The sequence below is a fragment of the Botryllus schlosseri genome, chromosome 14, assembly GCF_051294905.1.
Source record: "Botryllus schlosseri isolate E-star chromosome 14, Bs_hap1, whole genome shotgun sequence".
Lineage (NCBI taxonomy): Eukaryota > Metazoa > Chordata > Ascidiacea > Stolidobranchia > Styelidae > Botryllus > Botryllus schlosseri.
Window position 1 is genome coordinate 6,037,818 of NC_137249.1, and position 17,674 is coordinate 6,055,491.

A 17,674-nucleotide genomic window follows, 5' to 3' on the forward strand; every position below is an offset into this window, starting at 1 on the left:
CGCCGATATTTCCATTCCGTTAGGTTTTCAGCAAATCGATAATTCTGAATCGTATTTCAAGCGGTCATGTGGAAACCGAACATTGCTATATTGTTTTCGAAATCCCAAATATACTCCGCAGCATCGCTTAACATAGTGATTATGAAAACTAAATCATTTTAATCGACGTTAAGAGGATATATTATTGACAAAACGGTAACAATATCGTATTTAAGCAATTCTTCTGTATTTTCAACTCCGGCTAAGATCGGTTTTACCGGTTTGGATTTTCAGCTGTTAGGTTTCAGCAATCGGCCGAACCGCCGAAACACGACTTCTTTGGAAAATTGTAGTATTTGAGTCGTTTCCTAACCTGATTGTTGATACGGTCCCTAGATGTTTACAAATGAAACGAGCCTTTTAGTCTGGTGAGATCTATCGTCTAAGTTTGAAAGAGTAGAGTCATTTCTCCTTGCATTTCTGTCTCAACCTGCTCCAACTATAGTCTAAGCCTAAATTCAAGCAATGTATCACTCTTTCTCAGGCAATACCGTTATTACTATCGTATAACTTAGCTTCTGGCAACATGTCAGCAGAGGAGCAACTGGTGGATACTGTAGACAAGCTTTATGACTTCCGTGACAATTTCATCTGCCAAAATGGAATCGAAAAAGCTGCGGAGAAAGACAAATTAGTGAATCTGAAATTAAAAGAAGTGCTCAGTTCGTTGATGCCACTGGAGTCTAAATGTCCTAAAACCATTTACTTCTTACATTATGGAAGAGCCTTGAACATCATTCCAGAGTACAGTAAGGAATGTGAAGACTTCCTGTCTAAAGCTGTGAAACGAGATCCATCTTTGATCGAAGGCTGGAATTTACTCGGCGAAACATTTTGGAAGAAAGGCGATATCCAAGCTGCGAAGGATTGCTTTGAAGGGTCAATGAAGCGAGAAAGAAACAAAGTGGCACTGCGCTCCATGTCAATGGTACTGCGCCAGATTAAGTGCAGCACAGCAAAAGACAACATAAATAATGTCATAAAGAGTGTTGAAATAGCTAAAGGCGCCGTTGAACTTGACGCTGTCGATGGATTGTCGTGGTACATTCTTGGAAATGCGTATCTCTCTCTGTTTTTTGCCACTGATCACGGCTCCAAAACACTATCGTTAGCTTTAGGGGCTTATGAGCAGGCCGAAAAAGTAGATGATCGCTCCAAGTACAACCCTGATTTAAATTTTAACCGCGCTCAAGCGTGCCGGTACAGCGAATCCTACGAGAAAGCTTTCGCCGGATGGCAGCGAGCAAGCGATTTGGATCCGAAATGGCAAGACCCACATTGTAGAAAAGAGGAATTGCTCAAGTACTTGTTGAAAGTAAACTTGCTCGTCAAACAAAAAGGAAAGGTGAAAGCGAAACGATTGCACGGAATGATTGCCTCATTAAATAAGAAGGCTGTAGGCCTGCTGTCCCCAGAGAATCTTGTTGACAAAAATGTAAAAATTAACCAAGTCAGTATATCCGAGTTGGCGGAAGGAGCCAACCCTGAAAAAGTAGTGATTGGCTGTGTCGTATGTAATTTTGCTGATGTCGCCAAGGTGCCTTTTACATTCGCAATGGTCGATAAAAAAGGCACGTGCTGTGCCGTGACAGTTTATAATCTAGCGGAGGGCAAAGGTATGATCATAGGTGATTCTGTAGCAATCCCAGAACCGTACTTCAATTCGGTTGATATTACATTGCCTGACGCAAATCAGACAAAGTGCGCGTTCTCAAGTATACGAGTCAGCAACCCGGCGATGCTGATTGTCAATGGAAAAAAGGTACCTGAAGACCACAGGGCCTTCGTTACAGCCTCCATGGACGCACAAAACTGACATTATTTTGTTTAACTTACTGTGTTTCAATACTTGTTTTAGTAGGACCCACTCACTGTGTTATTTGGTTATGCATCCTAGCTTGGCAAAGTAGGGATGTTGTTTCACAATTTCGCTGCTCCACCATGTAGTCTAGATTTCCGAGCCCTCAAATTGGCTACGGCTACAGAGAATTATTGTACATCACAGAAGAAGTGTTAAATGTACTTGATCAATTGATTGATACTATACCAGATGAACTTATCATCTACTTTAGTCACCACAAAGAGGCCTAGTGACCAACCCATTGGCCTTGAGTAACGTGAATAGTATCTTCACTTGAAATTATTCCACGCATGTTCAGGTTTTGTGTTTTCGTACTGTCAAGTTATTTTTGTAACCGTAGGTCCAGTTTGCTACTAATCTACTATTGCAATGTTTCGTACGTTTGGGAATCGTGATTATATTGAGTTTGAGTTCGATGTTTCTTTTTGAAGTTTAATTTTTTCAATATTTATTTATACTGACTGATTCATTAAAATCTAGTGAAGCAAAACAATGGAAGATTTTAATTACACAATCTGTTCAAATATGGCAAAAAGTCAAATATCTACATACATTTCCAGTCGTAAATCTTTGCTCTCGTGTTTTTTATACGTTTAGGTTCGTCGCGCTTGATGCATATTGCGAAAGATCATCGACTTTTTCTGTTCCTACAGATGAGCGATTTCTCTGTCAAAACTGCATTTCAACATGAGGTTCAATTAATGTATATTTTTGCAGGTAGCCATGCATTTCGATTTGTCTCAATTTCATTATTTTATGCAAAAAGACTATCCTGAGTGAATTTCCTTGATTCCATAGAAAATATGAGTGTCGTAATGTACTGGGTGTTTTTTTAGCACGATCAAATGAATTAACGGGGTTTTCAGTAAAGATACTGTATAACCTGTATCTGTAGCTGTACAGTATATGAAGATTCCTTTGCAGTCGGGTAGATTTGATTGACAGATGAAAGAGCCACGCTTTCTGTTAACTACGTTGTTACATTCTCGTGGATGCCATCAGCGAGTGAACTCAGCGCTGTGGACAGATGTACGTTTCATGAGAATTCGTTAAATGAGAACTTTTCATAAAAATGAGGCAAGGAAAACTCAAGAGATTACAGTTTTCTTGAGTCCGCTCAAAAGATACTTGATCGCATGCAGAAATTCACAGCATCGTTTACGCTTCGCCCTGACATGGCGTGTCACCCTGATAGCCAAAAAGCAGACCTGTGCTGAAGGTTGACATCAATAAGTCAACGTCAGATGCTATATTTACCACACCAAGACATACACAATGTACACCGCGATACACAATGTGATGTGCTGAACAAAAGGAGGCTAGGAAACTAAGGACAGCCATAAACTCTAGCTCAGCGGTTCTTAACCTTTTTGGACATGTGCCTCCCTTGGGGATGGTCGAAAATATTGCGCCCTCCCCCCCCCCTACACTTTTCGTCATGTCTAAAAGAGCACATCATCTAATACAGAGGTAGGCAACCTTTTTGCTAATCACTGCCCATTTCGATTACTTATGTACCCCAAGGCCGCATTCCAGGGCATAGTCGTAATGAACTAACTGGACGCTAAATACCTAATCTGTCCATATCCATTGCCGGTGAACTCCGGAGTCCGGACTATTATACTTTTAACAAAAGCCTTTTGTACGTACCGAAATCGCGAGTCGCAATGTTATGAATAGATGCTGGGATTGTTTGTTGTCGCGCCGAGCGCGAAAATTTTTCAGATTCACGAATGAATTCCGTAATTAATAGTAGCAGTATCACATGTTCAGATAAAAATATAACCCAATCATGTTATGTTATGTTATGTTATATTATTATCAAATATTTATCCTCTTTTAGCCCATGTGATCAGATACACCGGTAGGGTTCATTGAGGGAGTGCTTTTGAAAATTTAGGGCAAGTTATAGATGATAATGCATCTTAGGGTGGGCCAAATGTTATTAGTCACTTGGTTGCATGCTGTTATTTCTTGGCCCCCGATCAGGATTGTCGATTATATCGGTAGTGGAAATAGGCCTATATTAAAATCGTCCTAACGTACCATAAACATATTTCGTTCGTGAGGAGCACACGATTCCGTCTCAGAGTGAGAAGGGCGCTACTATATTAAAATCGAAAAATCAAGTTATGTTGAATCGCGCGGAGTGTGAAGAAAATTTCAAGATTAATTAAAATCTCTCAAAAAGTCGGGAGTGAATTCGTAATTTTAATTTGCATGTCCACGGATGCCAACACATTCTAATTGAATTAGGTGTCGACGGTCGCACAAATTCCCATCTACAACAACAGGTTGCCCTTCCCTGATCTAATAGTATAGATATGGTATGTCTTACACCCAGGGCTTTGGAGCAGCCGTAAATTTAAACTGCTCCAGCTCCGGCTCCGGAGCTCTCTTCTATCATACATTAGCTCCGGCTCCAGCTCCGGAGCCGCATTATAACCACTGCTCCGGCTCCAGCTCCGGCTCCGGCTCTGAAATTATCGAATGGTCCTGTCTATATCAGGGGTGGCCCGCAAATGTGGCCAGCGAGAGGGTTTTGCGTGGCCCGTGAGGTAATGTCCTATTATATTATCGAAAATGAATTGCTCAGATTGTGAACTTGCAATGTCAACCAAAAATTACAAGTCTGACTGTGACACTTGGGATCTTGATGACTAAAATATCAGTTCCGACGCAATAGCAGGTCCAGGGTCCAGTCAAAATTTCAGTAAATCATCGTACATTACAATAAACTAAAATAGTAGTGAAATTTTTCTTAACGCTTCGCGTGTTTAATTGTCACACGATTTCTTGCTTGGTAGCCTACCCCCTACTGAAAATGAAGAAAAAAAACGCCTAGTTAACCCGATTGAGTCTAACTGTATTCGCAATTACGGGAGAAAGACTTTTCGGAGACCTTTGATATAGATGTGGCCAGACGCCGAATAGTCGTGTCCTTGCAAACTGAGCCTAGCAGGCGGTATACTATACGGTAGACCCGCAATATACTCAAGTAATAATATTATTGACCTGGTTTATATATAAACTTTGTAAATTTTACCCGCTTGGCGCGGCTAGTGAACCGCGCGCTCGATCATCAATTTCATGTGTCCCTTATAGACCAGAAGTTTGGCCCGTCCTGGTCTATATAGATTACTAATCTACCCATAGGTTAGTTATCTATAGTAATGTAGAGTCTGTCAGCCGTCAGTAACATCCGATGTAGCAACGAAGACATAGGTGCCGCCGTGCCGGCCTGTGACGTCATAATGAATACTTGTCAATTGTCGATAACATCATAGTTGCACTAGAACGCACTTAACTCTACGGCCTACGCCATTGCTGCGCACAGCATTAATATTAAGGCCTGCTGTTCAATTATGATAAATCAGCAGATGTGGTTGTTGCATATATAATAGCATCTTATGAAATACGTCGGAGCCGGAGCTACTCCTCAAATACCGGGCTCCAGCTCCGGCTCCGGCTCCGGCTAAATTTTATGTAGAGCTCCGGCTCCGGCTCCAGCTCCGGTGAAAATGCCCGGCTCCGGGGCTCCGGCTCCGGGCTCCGGCTCCGGCTCCAAAGCCCTGCTTACACCCAGTTTGAATCCGCATTCCAGTTGTTGAGTCTTTAACATTTCTGACAAATTTCCCCAAACGTGTGGGAATTGCTCCAAATTTTCAAAGAATATCAAAAATTTGCTCAAATGAGTTTGAAATCAGCCTATACTCCGTTGAGCGCGACTGCTGGAGTTGGAATTTGGCGAGATTTCTTGAATACGAAATAAATTTCATCTTTAACAATCGTCTTCTCAGAATGATTGTGAAGCACATTCTTAATCAGAATTCATACAGATTACAGACGTGGTCAATTTCTCGCGCCCCCCCCCCTGAGAGCTTCCCACGCCCCCAAGGGGGGCGTGCCCCCCAGGTTGAGAACCCCTGCTCTAGCTATAGTCTAGGTAGCCTAATCGCGAAACTTAAAGATTTGTAAACGAATGGCATCCCTCTTGACTAGTCCTGATATCGCCTGTTCACAACCTTTTTCGTCAAGTGATGACTAAAAAAAACAGTGCTGATCACGGCCGACCACGTTGTCAAAAATAGCACAAACTATGGACACAGGTCAAAAAATAATGAGATAGGAAGTTTTATAAGCAGAGGTGGACAAAGTAGTCAAGAAAGCTACTCAAGTAGAAGTAAAAGTACTCCTTCCATAAGCAATCCAAAACTACTTGAAGTGGAAGTAGAATTGACTGACTTTAAAAGTACTCAAGTAAGTAAATAGTTGTGAAAACGATCCTAATTCGTTCACATGGATCGTAAAAAGGTGCAAATTGAGCTATGCGAAAGGTGACGAGCTTGATTCATATTGATGCATACCAACAGGTATCCAATTTTCGATATATTTTCCGGAAATTAAAGGCATTACTACACTTGCTTTTATACTTCAACATGTATGTTATCCAGACAAAGGAACTGATATTATAGTTATAACTCAAAGTATATGATACTGGGAATTAAAGGTAAAATGTAAATACTACTTCTAAAAGTGGAACATGTATTTCATGCCTTTAGTCAGGGTTGTAATGACTCGAGTCACGATTTTTTGGTGACTCGACTTGACACGATTCATTTTCTCAAAAATGAAAAATGACTCGACTCGACTCAAGTCATTTGTGTATTGACTCAACTTGTACTCGAGTCATTGCACATGACTCGGAGTCCGAGTCTCGGACCAAGTCATATGACTCGAGACTGGGTCTACCAAGACAGATCATTCATTGTAATTTCGAAGAATAGTGAAGTTATCACGCTATAATTATTTTGTCTATCAGTCCTAATACTTGAAAATGCTACTAGAAACTGTTTTAAGTGAGGAAAATTAGCATATTATAAATGCGAACCATTCGATATCACCAAAGAGAGTAATATAAAGTGGGTTTAACGAGATATTAACTGGAAACAGAGCAGTCAACACAATGACTTGGACTTGGACTCGAATCAAAACACTATGACCTGGATTCGACACTCTACTCCGTGACTTGGACTCGGACTTGAGTCGGTACTGAATTGAAAATGACTCGACTTGACTCGAGTCAAAACTATAAAAGTGAGATTGACTTGTGACTCGGAACCTTGTGACTTGGTTACAACCCTGCCTTTAGTCCAGAAAGTTTCAAAGGTGATATGATAAAACAGCTCTAAAACTAGAAAAAAAGAGTCAGAGTCCACTTTTACAGATTAGGACACACCATGGACATGCTAGATTACGATATGACAAGTAAATGCTAGATTGCGAAACATCAGTTTCAAACGTCATGATGAGCCATATATACTGTGATGAATTATTTCACATGGGCGAAGGACGACAATGTGGTGTAAAAGGAACACGCCATCCCGCGACCTAAACTATATTCACCGATACTTTCGTGAAATCATACTGGTCACTCCGTATCCACTGCGCTCGAAGCGCGACGAAAATTCTCCGCTTTACTCAACTTTTATGAAAATTAAATGTTGATACTCCGTGAAAACAGCCCCGAAATTTCTCAGGCTATCTTCCTGATTGGAAGATTGAACTACTTCTACTTGACAAACTGAAAATAGCGAAAAGTAAGTAAGCAGATCACCAAATATTACGAAGTAGAAGTAGCGAAAATCAGATCTACTTGAGTAAGTACCAGAAGTAGAGGAAAACTACTTGAGTACTTCGAAAAAGTAGAAGTACTTCGTTACTGACCACCTCTGGTAGTTATAGACAGTTGAAGTAGTAGCATATTTATGAGTTCGAAATCAACGGAAACTTTACACGTTTGAGTAGTTTGAGTACTATACTTCAAATTTCAAATCAAAAGTTTCATGTTCTCGTAAGACCCCTTGATGTCAGCTGTACCAGCTACAGCGATAGAAGCACATAGATGTGTATTGTGCGACAAAACAGCTTTTAGGCTTGTTGCATCAATAAAGATCGCAATTCACAGTTCCCGCAATGTCTCTATGATACCTTGATCATCGACACAATAGACAAAGAAGCGTGTGTATTCACTATCACGTTGTATTAACCAAGCAACAGTGGTATCAGTGCCATGTATATGTTTGGCTTTTAATCTGGAATCTAGAATAAGAGCATATTAATTTGGCAAATTTAAATTTATGACAAAGTTATATAGTTCAGCTTGATTCAACTTTATATAGCTGCTGATCACCATTACACTCATGCTGAGAACATTCTTCAGACAAAGACTCTTCCCCGAGAGAATCTTCTTCATCTGTAGGTAAAACTTTTGAAGGCAATGGAATTGTGACATCCAGCCCCATGAGGAATCGGTGGTAAGGCGCAAGTCAAATTGGATATTGAATTTTATGCTGATTATTGACATTGAATCCAAAAACAAAACATGAGCAAAAGTAACAATCTTTTCCATGTCCATGTGACTCTCTCCAAATCATTGGCATACCAAATGCTAAATCTTTTGTTTTCAAATGCTTCACAGCCTCAATGTCGCTTCATTTTTCATTCAATGTGCTGTGAATTCCTCTTCTTTGCATCGCCTAGGCCTATGTAGATGTCTGATTTCAAACACTACTCCAAGTCGTTTCAACGCTTTCCCATCTTTTCATTGTATCGCAGTGATGTTTTGAAAGGAAGAAAATAGCAATAATATGATACTGATATCAAAAACTAGGCCTAGAATGCTTACTTTTTTACATACTTATGAAAGGTTACTTTTACTTCTACTTGAGTAGAAATTGACGCCGTTACTTCTACTTCTATACTTGAGTACCTATATAGTAAGTATTTTGACCATCTCTGATGACGTCATAATTGTTATAACTATGGCCCAAGAGCAAGGAATACTTCACAGAATAGGTGGATTTTAGCACTAAGATGCAAAATTTTAAATCGCAGATTATAAAAATTTTGACGTGATAGGAAAAAAGCGACTTCATATTCGTAATCAGCGTACGAAAATTGACTTAATAGTCATCATTTTGGCCAAAAAAAAATCATGTCGACCAGTGTAATCAATCGAAAGCTACCGCGGTACTGATTGCGGAAATATAAATTTTGTTCTGCTCGTGGTCCCGGAACCAGACTTGGATAACTAGAAAATTTTCCGATTTTCCGAATTAGATTAGAATTAGAATTAGAGCTACACAGATCTTTCCAAATTAGGTTAGAATTAGAATTAGAGATACGCAGTTTTTTCCAAATTAGATTAGAATTAGGGCTACATAGATTTTTCCAAATTAGATTAGAATTACTGAATTCGCAAAAACTTGGAAATTTAATGGAATTGTAAATTAGAAATACATACAGCAAAAATCAAGTTCAGTTCATATCAAATATCAGTGCATTCCTATAAGCATAAGAATGGTTACCATTTGTACACCAAGCTTGGCTCGTTTTACTCTATAGGCCAACCAGAGGTCACCAACACGCTGGCCAGATGGGGTCGGCGATCTGAGTTGTGATTTTGCAAGAACGCGAACGAAGCATTTTTAAATGATGAAATTGCTTTCAGCTTCAAATTATTATTGTTATTGTTTCAAAATAAGCTATTCGCCAGTGCCCAACATCACTATTCCGCACTAGCTGAAACGGCTTCGGCGATGGCTATACAAGCTATACTATGTCTCTTGCCAAGCATGGTCATGATTCGTCACAATAACTACTATGACTGCGTGCGGCGTAAGTAATGCGATTGCGGCTTGGCACTGGATTTCCCTGCGCGAGAGGGATATTCTTGTTAACTCGGTGCGAAATGCCGCGGACAAAGAGGCATTTTCAGGTACACAATAAATTAGATTAGAACTAAAATGAGAGTTTAGAAGCATTTAACAAATTAAATTAGAACTAGAATTACAGCATATGAACATTTCACAAATTAGATTAGAATTAGAATTAGAGCACAGAAACATTTCACAAATTAGATTACAATTAGATTACTGGCATTTGGCTCTAATTTAGTGAAATTAGACAATTAGAATTTTCTAGCTGTCCAAGTTTGCCTGGAACCCCCAGAAATCAGCCTCGAATGTTGCATTGTAACGGAGTTGTCTATTGTGACGCAACAACGCAGTCTGGAAACCGGTGGGGAGCAGCGCAAACCGCACGCGTATTGGCCATTGTTGCGCTAGCGATTGAGCATTCACACTATCACTCTAGTAAGCACTTGCTCCTGAGCTGCGCCAAACTCTTAAACGCAATATTCATTTGCACGTTGTTACAGGAATTCTTACCTATCATTGGAAGCTCGGTGGTCGCATGGTAGTAGCTCCACTTCAAATGATTTTTGATTGGTGAGCGTCTTTCTTGGTTGAACGTTCTAGAAGTTTGGAGTACGTAAATTCGATGCTCGGTAGAATTATAATAAGTAAATATTATCAACGAGCTTCGTTTGTTGGAGCGCACATCTTACGGAATGGACAATAATAATAATAGAACCAACAACTATAAGATCGCCTGTTAAGACGCCAGTGCAGATGACTTTCCAACCATGACATACTATATTCGTTTCAGCAATAGCCTATATATTGTCATGTATATATTCACTATTATACCAGGCATGTGTTGTACAATCTACATGTTCCTCCTAAATAATATATCAATCAATCAGGTTCATTAATATTTTCATCGTTTCAAAACATCACAAGACTGCGATACAATGAAAAGATAGGAAGGTGTCGAAACAACTTGGAGTAGCCTTTAAGATCAGACACCCACCTTAGCCTAGGCAAAGTCAAGAAGAGGCATGCACAATTGCACACTTAATGAAAAGTAATGCAGAGAATATAAGACGCAAGCGACAAAATGAGGTGGCATGTGGCGGAGGGCGAGGTCGATGTTAGGACGTGGTCCGGTAATCCTGAAGACTATGGCTAGTATTCATTTAGAACAGAGGTCTCAAACACGCGGCCCGCGAGACCATTTTGTGCGGCCCGCGACGACATTTTGGATTTCAAAGTATTCGACAATATTTAACAACCATTGTTTTTTTCAATTTGAGAACTTGAAATTCGCTCTAAAACTACTCCAGAAGCCAGAAACTACTATACTCGTCAAACTTCACTATTACATCACTTTCGAAAGTTGCATCGCAGCAGAAGATTACCTATCACGTGACATTACTTCTTTATGGTGGTTAAACATGATTACCCGTTGATGATTCGTCAGACTCAATGGGTGATAAAATAGAAATGACTCGAGTTGAGTCGCGTCAAGAGATACAAGCAGAGAAGGACTTTTGTGACACGGAACGCCGAACTTGGCACAACCACGGACGGAACAAACTATCAAACTGGTATGGAAATGCGACAGCTTTTACGATGTCCTGATGCATTTCGTCTCTCACATGGTGTCTACAACTAATGATTTTGACAAACTACAGCAACAATTTTACTCAAATATCTAAAAATGTTATTTTTTTCGTGCCAGGCGTTAATTCACAATACTAAATCACATTTTTACGATGCGTGTGGGATGTCAGTCTGCAAGGTCCCGTCAAATAAGGCCTACTTGGAAATACATTGAATTCCATATTACTGGTGCTGCGGCCCGCGGCGCAATCAAAAAGTAGGAAATTGGCCTGCGAGCACATTTGAGTTTGAGACCTCTGATTTAGAAGAAATTGCTTGTATTTCGACTTGAATATAAATTCGACACGCCAGTGACAATAACATAGGGTTACCATATTTTGGAATCCGGAAAAGAGGACACCTTTTAAAAATCATAAAAGTTAGTTAACTGAAATTGAAGACTGCTCATTTTGAGATATTTACTGGAAATCTTGTTGTGTTGACTAAAAAAATTAATCACTTTGACTCGACTCCCCGATTACCCATTTTTACGATATTTCTGTGGCGAGAGAGAGAGAGAGATACGACATTCTTTTTCGCCTGCACCATGTCTAGATGCTTTGACGACGGAGCCTAGTCGATCTTCACCCCGCTTTTCTGCTGAGCGCCTAGCAGGATAGCTGCGGATACCAGTTTTCGAGTCTTTGGTCTGACCCATATCATCGGGTCGGGATCGAACCCACGACTTACCGATAATGAGGTTACCATACGTCCTCCTTTAGGAGGATATGTTTTTGAATATGTCCTCCGAAGACGCCTAAATGTCCTCTCTTCTGGTAATTCGTTCTCTTTTACCGCTTTTAGAGCCATAGATTCGAGTGAAAATGGGCATAAATGATGCTAAATAGGATATTTGTGGTTCGATCGAAAGTGACGACCTTTTTTTAGTCAATCCACCAAATTTTTCAGCAAAAATAGCGAAATCGGCAGATTTCAGTTATGATCAACAAACATTTCTGATTTCGTAAAAGTGCCCTCCTTTCCCGATTCCAAAAATATGGTAACCCTACTACCGACCAAGAAGCTGGACGCAACATTACACTATCTCGCTCACTCTTTGACTAAAAAAATATAATCACTCTGATTCGACTGCCGAATGACCCGCTCGAACGTCCGCATCACCTATTTCGCGTCATTTATGCCGATTTTCAATTGACCCTGACCATTAGCCTAGCTGTAAAAGCTGCAAAGGAGGACATTTAGGCGTCCTTGGGGGACAGTTTCAATTTCCGGAAAAAGAATAAACTCTCCTAAATGAGGACGTATCGTAAGTGGTAACCCTAAATAATAGCAACTTACCGTGATAACGAAAATCATCGAACGTTTGGCTTGGCTATTAGGAAATCCGCCTGATCAGCCTTAATGGCATTTGTCGCGACTCGAAGAAAAAACTCTGCATCAAAGTGCTCAGCATTTCATGAAGGATATATAGGGTTGCTCGATCAACACACAATTAAGTATACCATTTCATCATGTGATATCATATCATGTCGTAAACTCAAATGATGCAATGATTCTTAATGTTGACGCCACCACCCGTGAAATATATCGACAATATATGTTTTGTGTCTGTGATATATGTTTCCACGAGTGCGGTGATCATAATAATTATTGTAAATGTGGGATACCGTGCTCAATGCGTGTTATTTCATATCGCAAAGCTTCCCGTAAGACAGTTTCATCACACGAGATAATATTTCGAACTTGGTATTATGATCTTGCAGCACACGGCGTCCAAGTCTGGGAAAGGGGCCTTTTACCACTTTGAGTGTGAGAGTCTATCTCAATTCTCACACTTAGAAGATTCCTAGCCAAATGATATTCGAATAGCCCCCATTGACTATCAAAACCTGGAAGCTTCTGCATCCTGATGGAGTGGGGATAGGCTACAGCAGTGCTCTTCAACTTCATTTGAGGTCTTCAAACATGACTATTTTTCTCAAATCGTTCTGGCTACTTGATAAAATTGTTAGGTGACCTAACTTAAGCCTACACATCAAATTTGGTTCAATTGCAACTAGTTGCCGCCTTGCTACGGGAGAGGAAAGTTTCTATTTACTATAAAAAAATAAATAACGAAAAATTTGAAATTTTTCTGTTCACGCCATGAAAGTATTAGGTTTTCTATAAAAACTATGTTCTTCAAATTTGGTTCAATTCCGACCAGTAGAAGCGGAGTTATTGCCGTGAAAAAATTGGATTTGAATAAAATAGTATTTGGTCACTGAGTATATTCGCAGCCAGTTAGGCAGTCCGCCACGCAAATTTAGGCTTACCATATTTTGGAAATCTAAAAAGAGGACACTTTTTCAGAAATTTGAGACTTGCAAAACCGGGGAAGAATTCTAAAAAACCGGTGAATTTTTCCCACTTGGTGATCGGTTGACTAAAAACAAAGTCGTCTCTCCGCTCAGAGCTGAAAATACCGTTTTTCTCTCCGCATTGCTAGGTGGATGACTAAAAAAAAGGTCAACTTTTCATTAAGAGCTAAAATCACAGTTTTTCACTCCGAAATACTCGCCGGAGCGTCACTTCTGTGCTGATTTACGGCATATCACTCGCAATTTGCTCTAAATCTGACCTGAATTTTCAAAAAAGAGGATAAAATCTCAAAAAAAAAGACGACAAAAGGGCGTCCTCCGAGGACACTTTCAAAAAAGTCAAAAAAGAGGACAAATCCTCTTAAAAGAGGACGTATGGTAACCGTACGCAAATTGGAATTTATTTCGTGTCAGAGCAAAAACAGCATGATATAACGAACGATAATTCACCTAAATGTAACAGTATTAGGGGGAGAGTAGGTAAAGCTACTGCTGCAGAAGCGGTAATTCAGATCAGCGATGATAGCATGCGCACCAGCCTACTGCGCATCAGGCCTCCCACACACCACACACAGTCGATAGTAGCACATACATGGGCTGCAAGAGATGTCAGTAACCTCAGATCGTATGCCGCTATACACAGTTTATTGTCGCTAATTTACATCACTTATAACAAAATACTAAATTGCAAATGTATGGCGAAAGATTGGACATCATCATCATCATCATCATTGGTTTATTAGCAATTTTATCAGTTCAATACACCACAAAAAATGCGATACAATGAAAAGACAGGAAGATGTCGAAGCAACAAGGAGTAGTCTATGGAATCTGACACCCACCTTGGCCTAGGCGATGTGAAGAGGAGGCATGCACACTGAATGAAAGTAAAGAAGATAGTATAGAAAAAGAAAGCGACAATAAATAGGACGGCATGTCATGGGAAGCGAGATCGATAGGTCAGTCGTGGTCCGGTAATCTTGAGGATGGACTGTATTTATTTAGTAGTAATTGCTTGTATTTCGACTTCAATGTGGACATGCTCGTCGACTGTCGGATGGCCGGCGGGATACATACAATCGGCATTTTAAAACAAAAGGGTTTCGATTTCAATATGGAAGCTGTTTCGACCTTGGCTGGCTACGTCACTTCATTTATGTGCATTGCGGTATTTATTAGCGTCGCGTAGGAAGCACAGATTCAAAAAGTCTGAGCTATCGCGGCGGTTTCCTCAAAAATCACTAAAATACAAATGACTAGCTGAACACATGTTTGTTAACTGCATACTTTACAACACCAAACGGAACCATTGGTCTATTGCCGACGGCTAAATGAATAGAAGAAATATTTGCTTATGACATCACAAGCAAGCGGTGTACAGTATTACCATAGTGTCCTATATGGTGTCGACACAAGCAAATCGCACGGTTCAATGAAATTGTATCACGTCACAGTTTCCATTTGGCTACAGGCAATTTGACGGTGATTTTTGACCGGCTTGCCGAGCATTAAATTTGATGAATCGGGTATCAATCGAAAGCTGACTCTGCATTGATTACGAAAATATAAATTTTATTCCGCTCGCGGCCTTGGAACCCCCACAATCAGCCCCCAATTATTCATTGTCGAGTAGATTGGCAGTGTGACGCAACAAAGCTGTCTGGCGAAACGTGAGACTAGCTCAAGAGCAAGGATGCGGCCGAGCGGCGAGAGTGGGATCAGCTGACGTGAAGGCAATAGCGATGTGCAAACGCGCCACAGAGAAAGGCTGCGCTGTTGATACTTTTTCTATGCGTTTCGGTACAACCGAGCACACACCAGCCTTTCCTTGACTTGTAAGGGTAGAACTGGGTCCACAGAATGTATTAGGGCCCTACCAATTTTCGCGCAATATCCTTCAGCTGATAAAGATATGTAGGCTACGTCTAAGTAGTCTACATTGGATATGTCAGATTATTATGATATCGATTGCCTTAGCCCGCTTGTTGCGTAGGGCTGTTGATACTTTTTCTATGCGCTTCGCTAAAAGCGAGCACAAACCAGCCTTTCCTTGGCTTGTAATGGTAGAACTGGGTCCACAGAATGTATTTTGCGGTCCCTACCAATTTTCGCGCAATCCTTCAGCTGTTAGAGATATTTCTAGTAAGAAAAATATACTTTCAAGTAATAAGATTCACTCAAGACAGCAAATTTAGATAATGTAAATATATCATATTGTAGTTATTATTGCTACTGATGAGAGTTAGTCGAAAAGCTTTTAGCGAATAAATTAACAATATGAAGTTATTGTTTCGCGTCATATTGTAGTAATACAACTACAGTGTTGAGTTTTCACTCTAGTCCCCATAAGCACCACGTCGGTGACCTTGCCAAATTCCGAGAAGGCGAAAAAGTGCAAACTCTGTTGGGCCGAATGGACAATGGAAATTCAGTTATTCACAGATGCGAAAAAAAATACTGCAAATCCGTTTTAAGTAAGTTACATTAGGAATATATATACAGGCTACAGGATGAATATAATTCAAATATCTGCGATACCACTGTATTACTTTTGACGCAAAAGGTCCCCGGCATTCAAAAACGCTATTTGGTGATTGAAAAATGCTAAACCAAATTCCAACGTCAACGTTTATAGTGATATCAGATATATTCCAGTGAAAAACAAAGGTATGAATTTGGTGGTAACATTTTGGAATCATTTGGCAGGTATGGCCCGCAAGCTTTCTAGTAACGGATTGAATCGCGACAGCGATACCAGTTTAATTCGACACTCCTGCTGTTAAACTTTATTCAACAATCAACATTTTACCTGCTGCATTCGCGGACCAAGTCCTACCCATACGGATCAAATAAAAGCTTGTAATGTATGCTCATGGTCAATGATCCTTGCTCACACTTAACCATAAAAGCGACTATAGAAAGTATCGACACCCGCCATCAACAGCGCGACGTGTCTCTGGAGCCCTACGCAACAAGCGGGCTAAGGCAATCGATATCATAATAATCTGACATATCCAATGTAGACTACTTAGATGTAGCCTACATATCTTTATCAGCTGAAGGATATTGCGCGAAAATTGGTAGGGTCCTAATACATTCTGTGGACCCAGTTCTACCCTTACAAGTCAAGGAAAGGCTGGTGTGTGCTCGCGAAACGCATAGAAAAAGTATCAACAGCGCAGCGTTTCTCTGTGGCGTGTTTGCACATCGCTATTGCCGTCACGTCAGCTGATCCCACTCTCGCCGCTCGGCCGCATCCTTGCTCTTGAGCTAGTCTCACGTTTCGCCAGACAGCTTTGTTGCGTCACACTGCCAATCTAATCGACAATGAATAATTGGGGGCTGATTGTGGGGGTTCCAGGGCCGCGAGCGGAATAAAATTTATATTTTCGTAATCAATGCAGAGTCAGCTTTCGATTGATACCCGATTCATCAAATTTAATGCTCGGCAAGCCGGTCAAAAATCACCGTCAAATTGCCTGTAGCCAAATGGAAACTGTGACGTGATACAATTTCATTGAACCGTGCGATTTGCTTGTGTCGACACCATATAGGACACTATGGTATTACACTTGAGATAACATTGTACCATATTGCTCGTTAACCTGTGCGTCAACCTGTCTGTACTGACCTATAAACCTGCATTTGTGATAGCTAGCCATCGGCTCATTGTTACTCGGATCTGGTACACCCCTGTACACCCCATCTGAGCGGTACACCCTTTGCAAATTCTGGTACACCCTAGGGCAGTGGTTCTCAACCTTTTTGTCTTCGCGGACCCCTTTTGAACCGTCACGGACCCCGCGGACCCCCTCAAGTTTTAGTTCAAATTTAGCCCAATTCTCTTGCCACCGGCATCCGTCATTTGCATATATCAACTATAGGCTTGTGATAAACAGCGACATAATGACCGTTCCTGACAATAAAATCATACTATATGTACAAATTAGCTGGAATTTTATTATTCCGAAGTGTATTCTGCAGCTGCATTTCTTAAATTATGTGGTCGTGTCTTGAAAATTCACGCATTTCGATGTGATATGAACAAGTGCCGAAAATCCATTTCCAAAATGGTAAAGGTGGAGGCGAATGTAACATTGCCACCT

At 40.5% G+C, this 17,674-nt stretch overlaps 3 protein-coding genes across 3 annotated transcripts in view; 2 read left to right on the plus strand and 1 right to left on the minus strand.

Annotated features, from left to right (window-relative positions):
• The window catches only part of LOC145456005 (catenin beta-1-like), a 37,904-nt gene extending 22,019 nt beyond the window's left edge, over window positions 1-15,885 (minus strand). Inside the window, exon 1 of the mRNA XM_080334040.1 lies at window positions 15,876-15,885. The gene's annotated coding sequence lies outside the window, so the exon portion shown is untranslated. The remainder of the gene's footprint in view (window positions 1-15,875) is intronic.
• LOC145456006 (uncharacterized) overlaps window positions 1-17,674 on the plus strand; it is a 90,458-nt gene that overhangs the window by 59,156 nt on the left and 13,628 nt on the right. The gene's annotated exons all lie outside the window — the stretch shown is intronic.
• LOC145456054 (tetratricopeptide repeat protein 5-like) lies at window positions 326-2,720 on the plus strand. Its single transcript, XM_080334085.1, has one exon. The coding sequence runs from the start codon at window positions 566-568 to the stop codon at window positions 1,853-1,855; it is 1,290 nt and encodes a 429-aa protein (XP_080190211.1). The 5' UTR covers window positions 326-565; the 3' UTR covers window positions 1,856-2,720.

Bases quoted from the DNA above. Each gene is read 5' to 3' on its own strand.
- LOC145456054 (XM_080334085.1), top strand. From the start codon at position 566: ATGTCAGCAGAGGAGCAACTGGTGGATACTGTAGACAAGCTTTATGAC.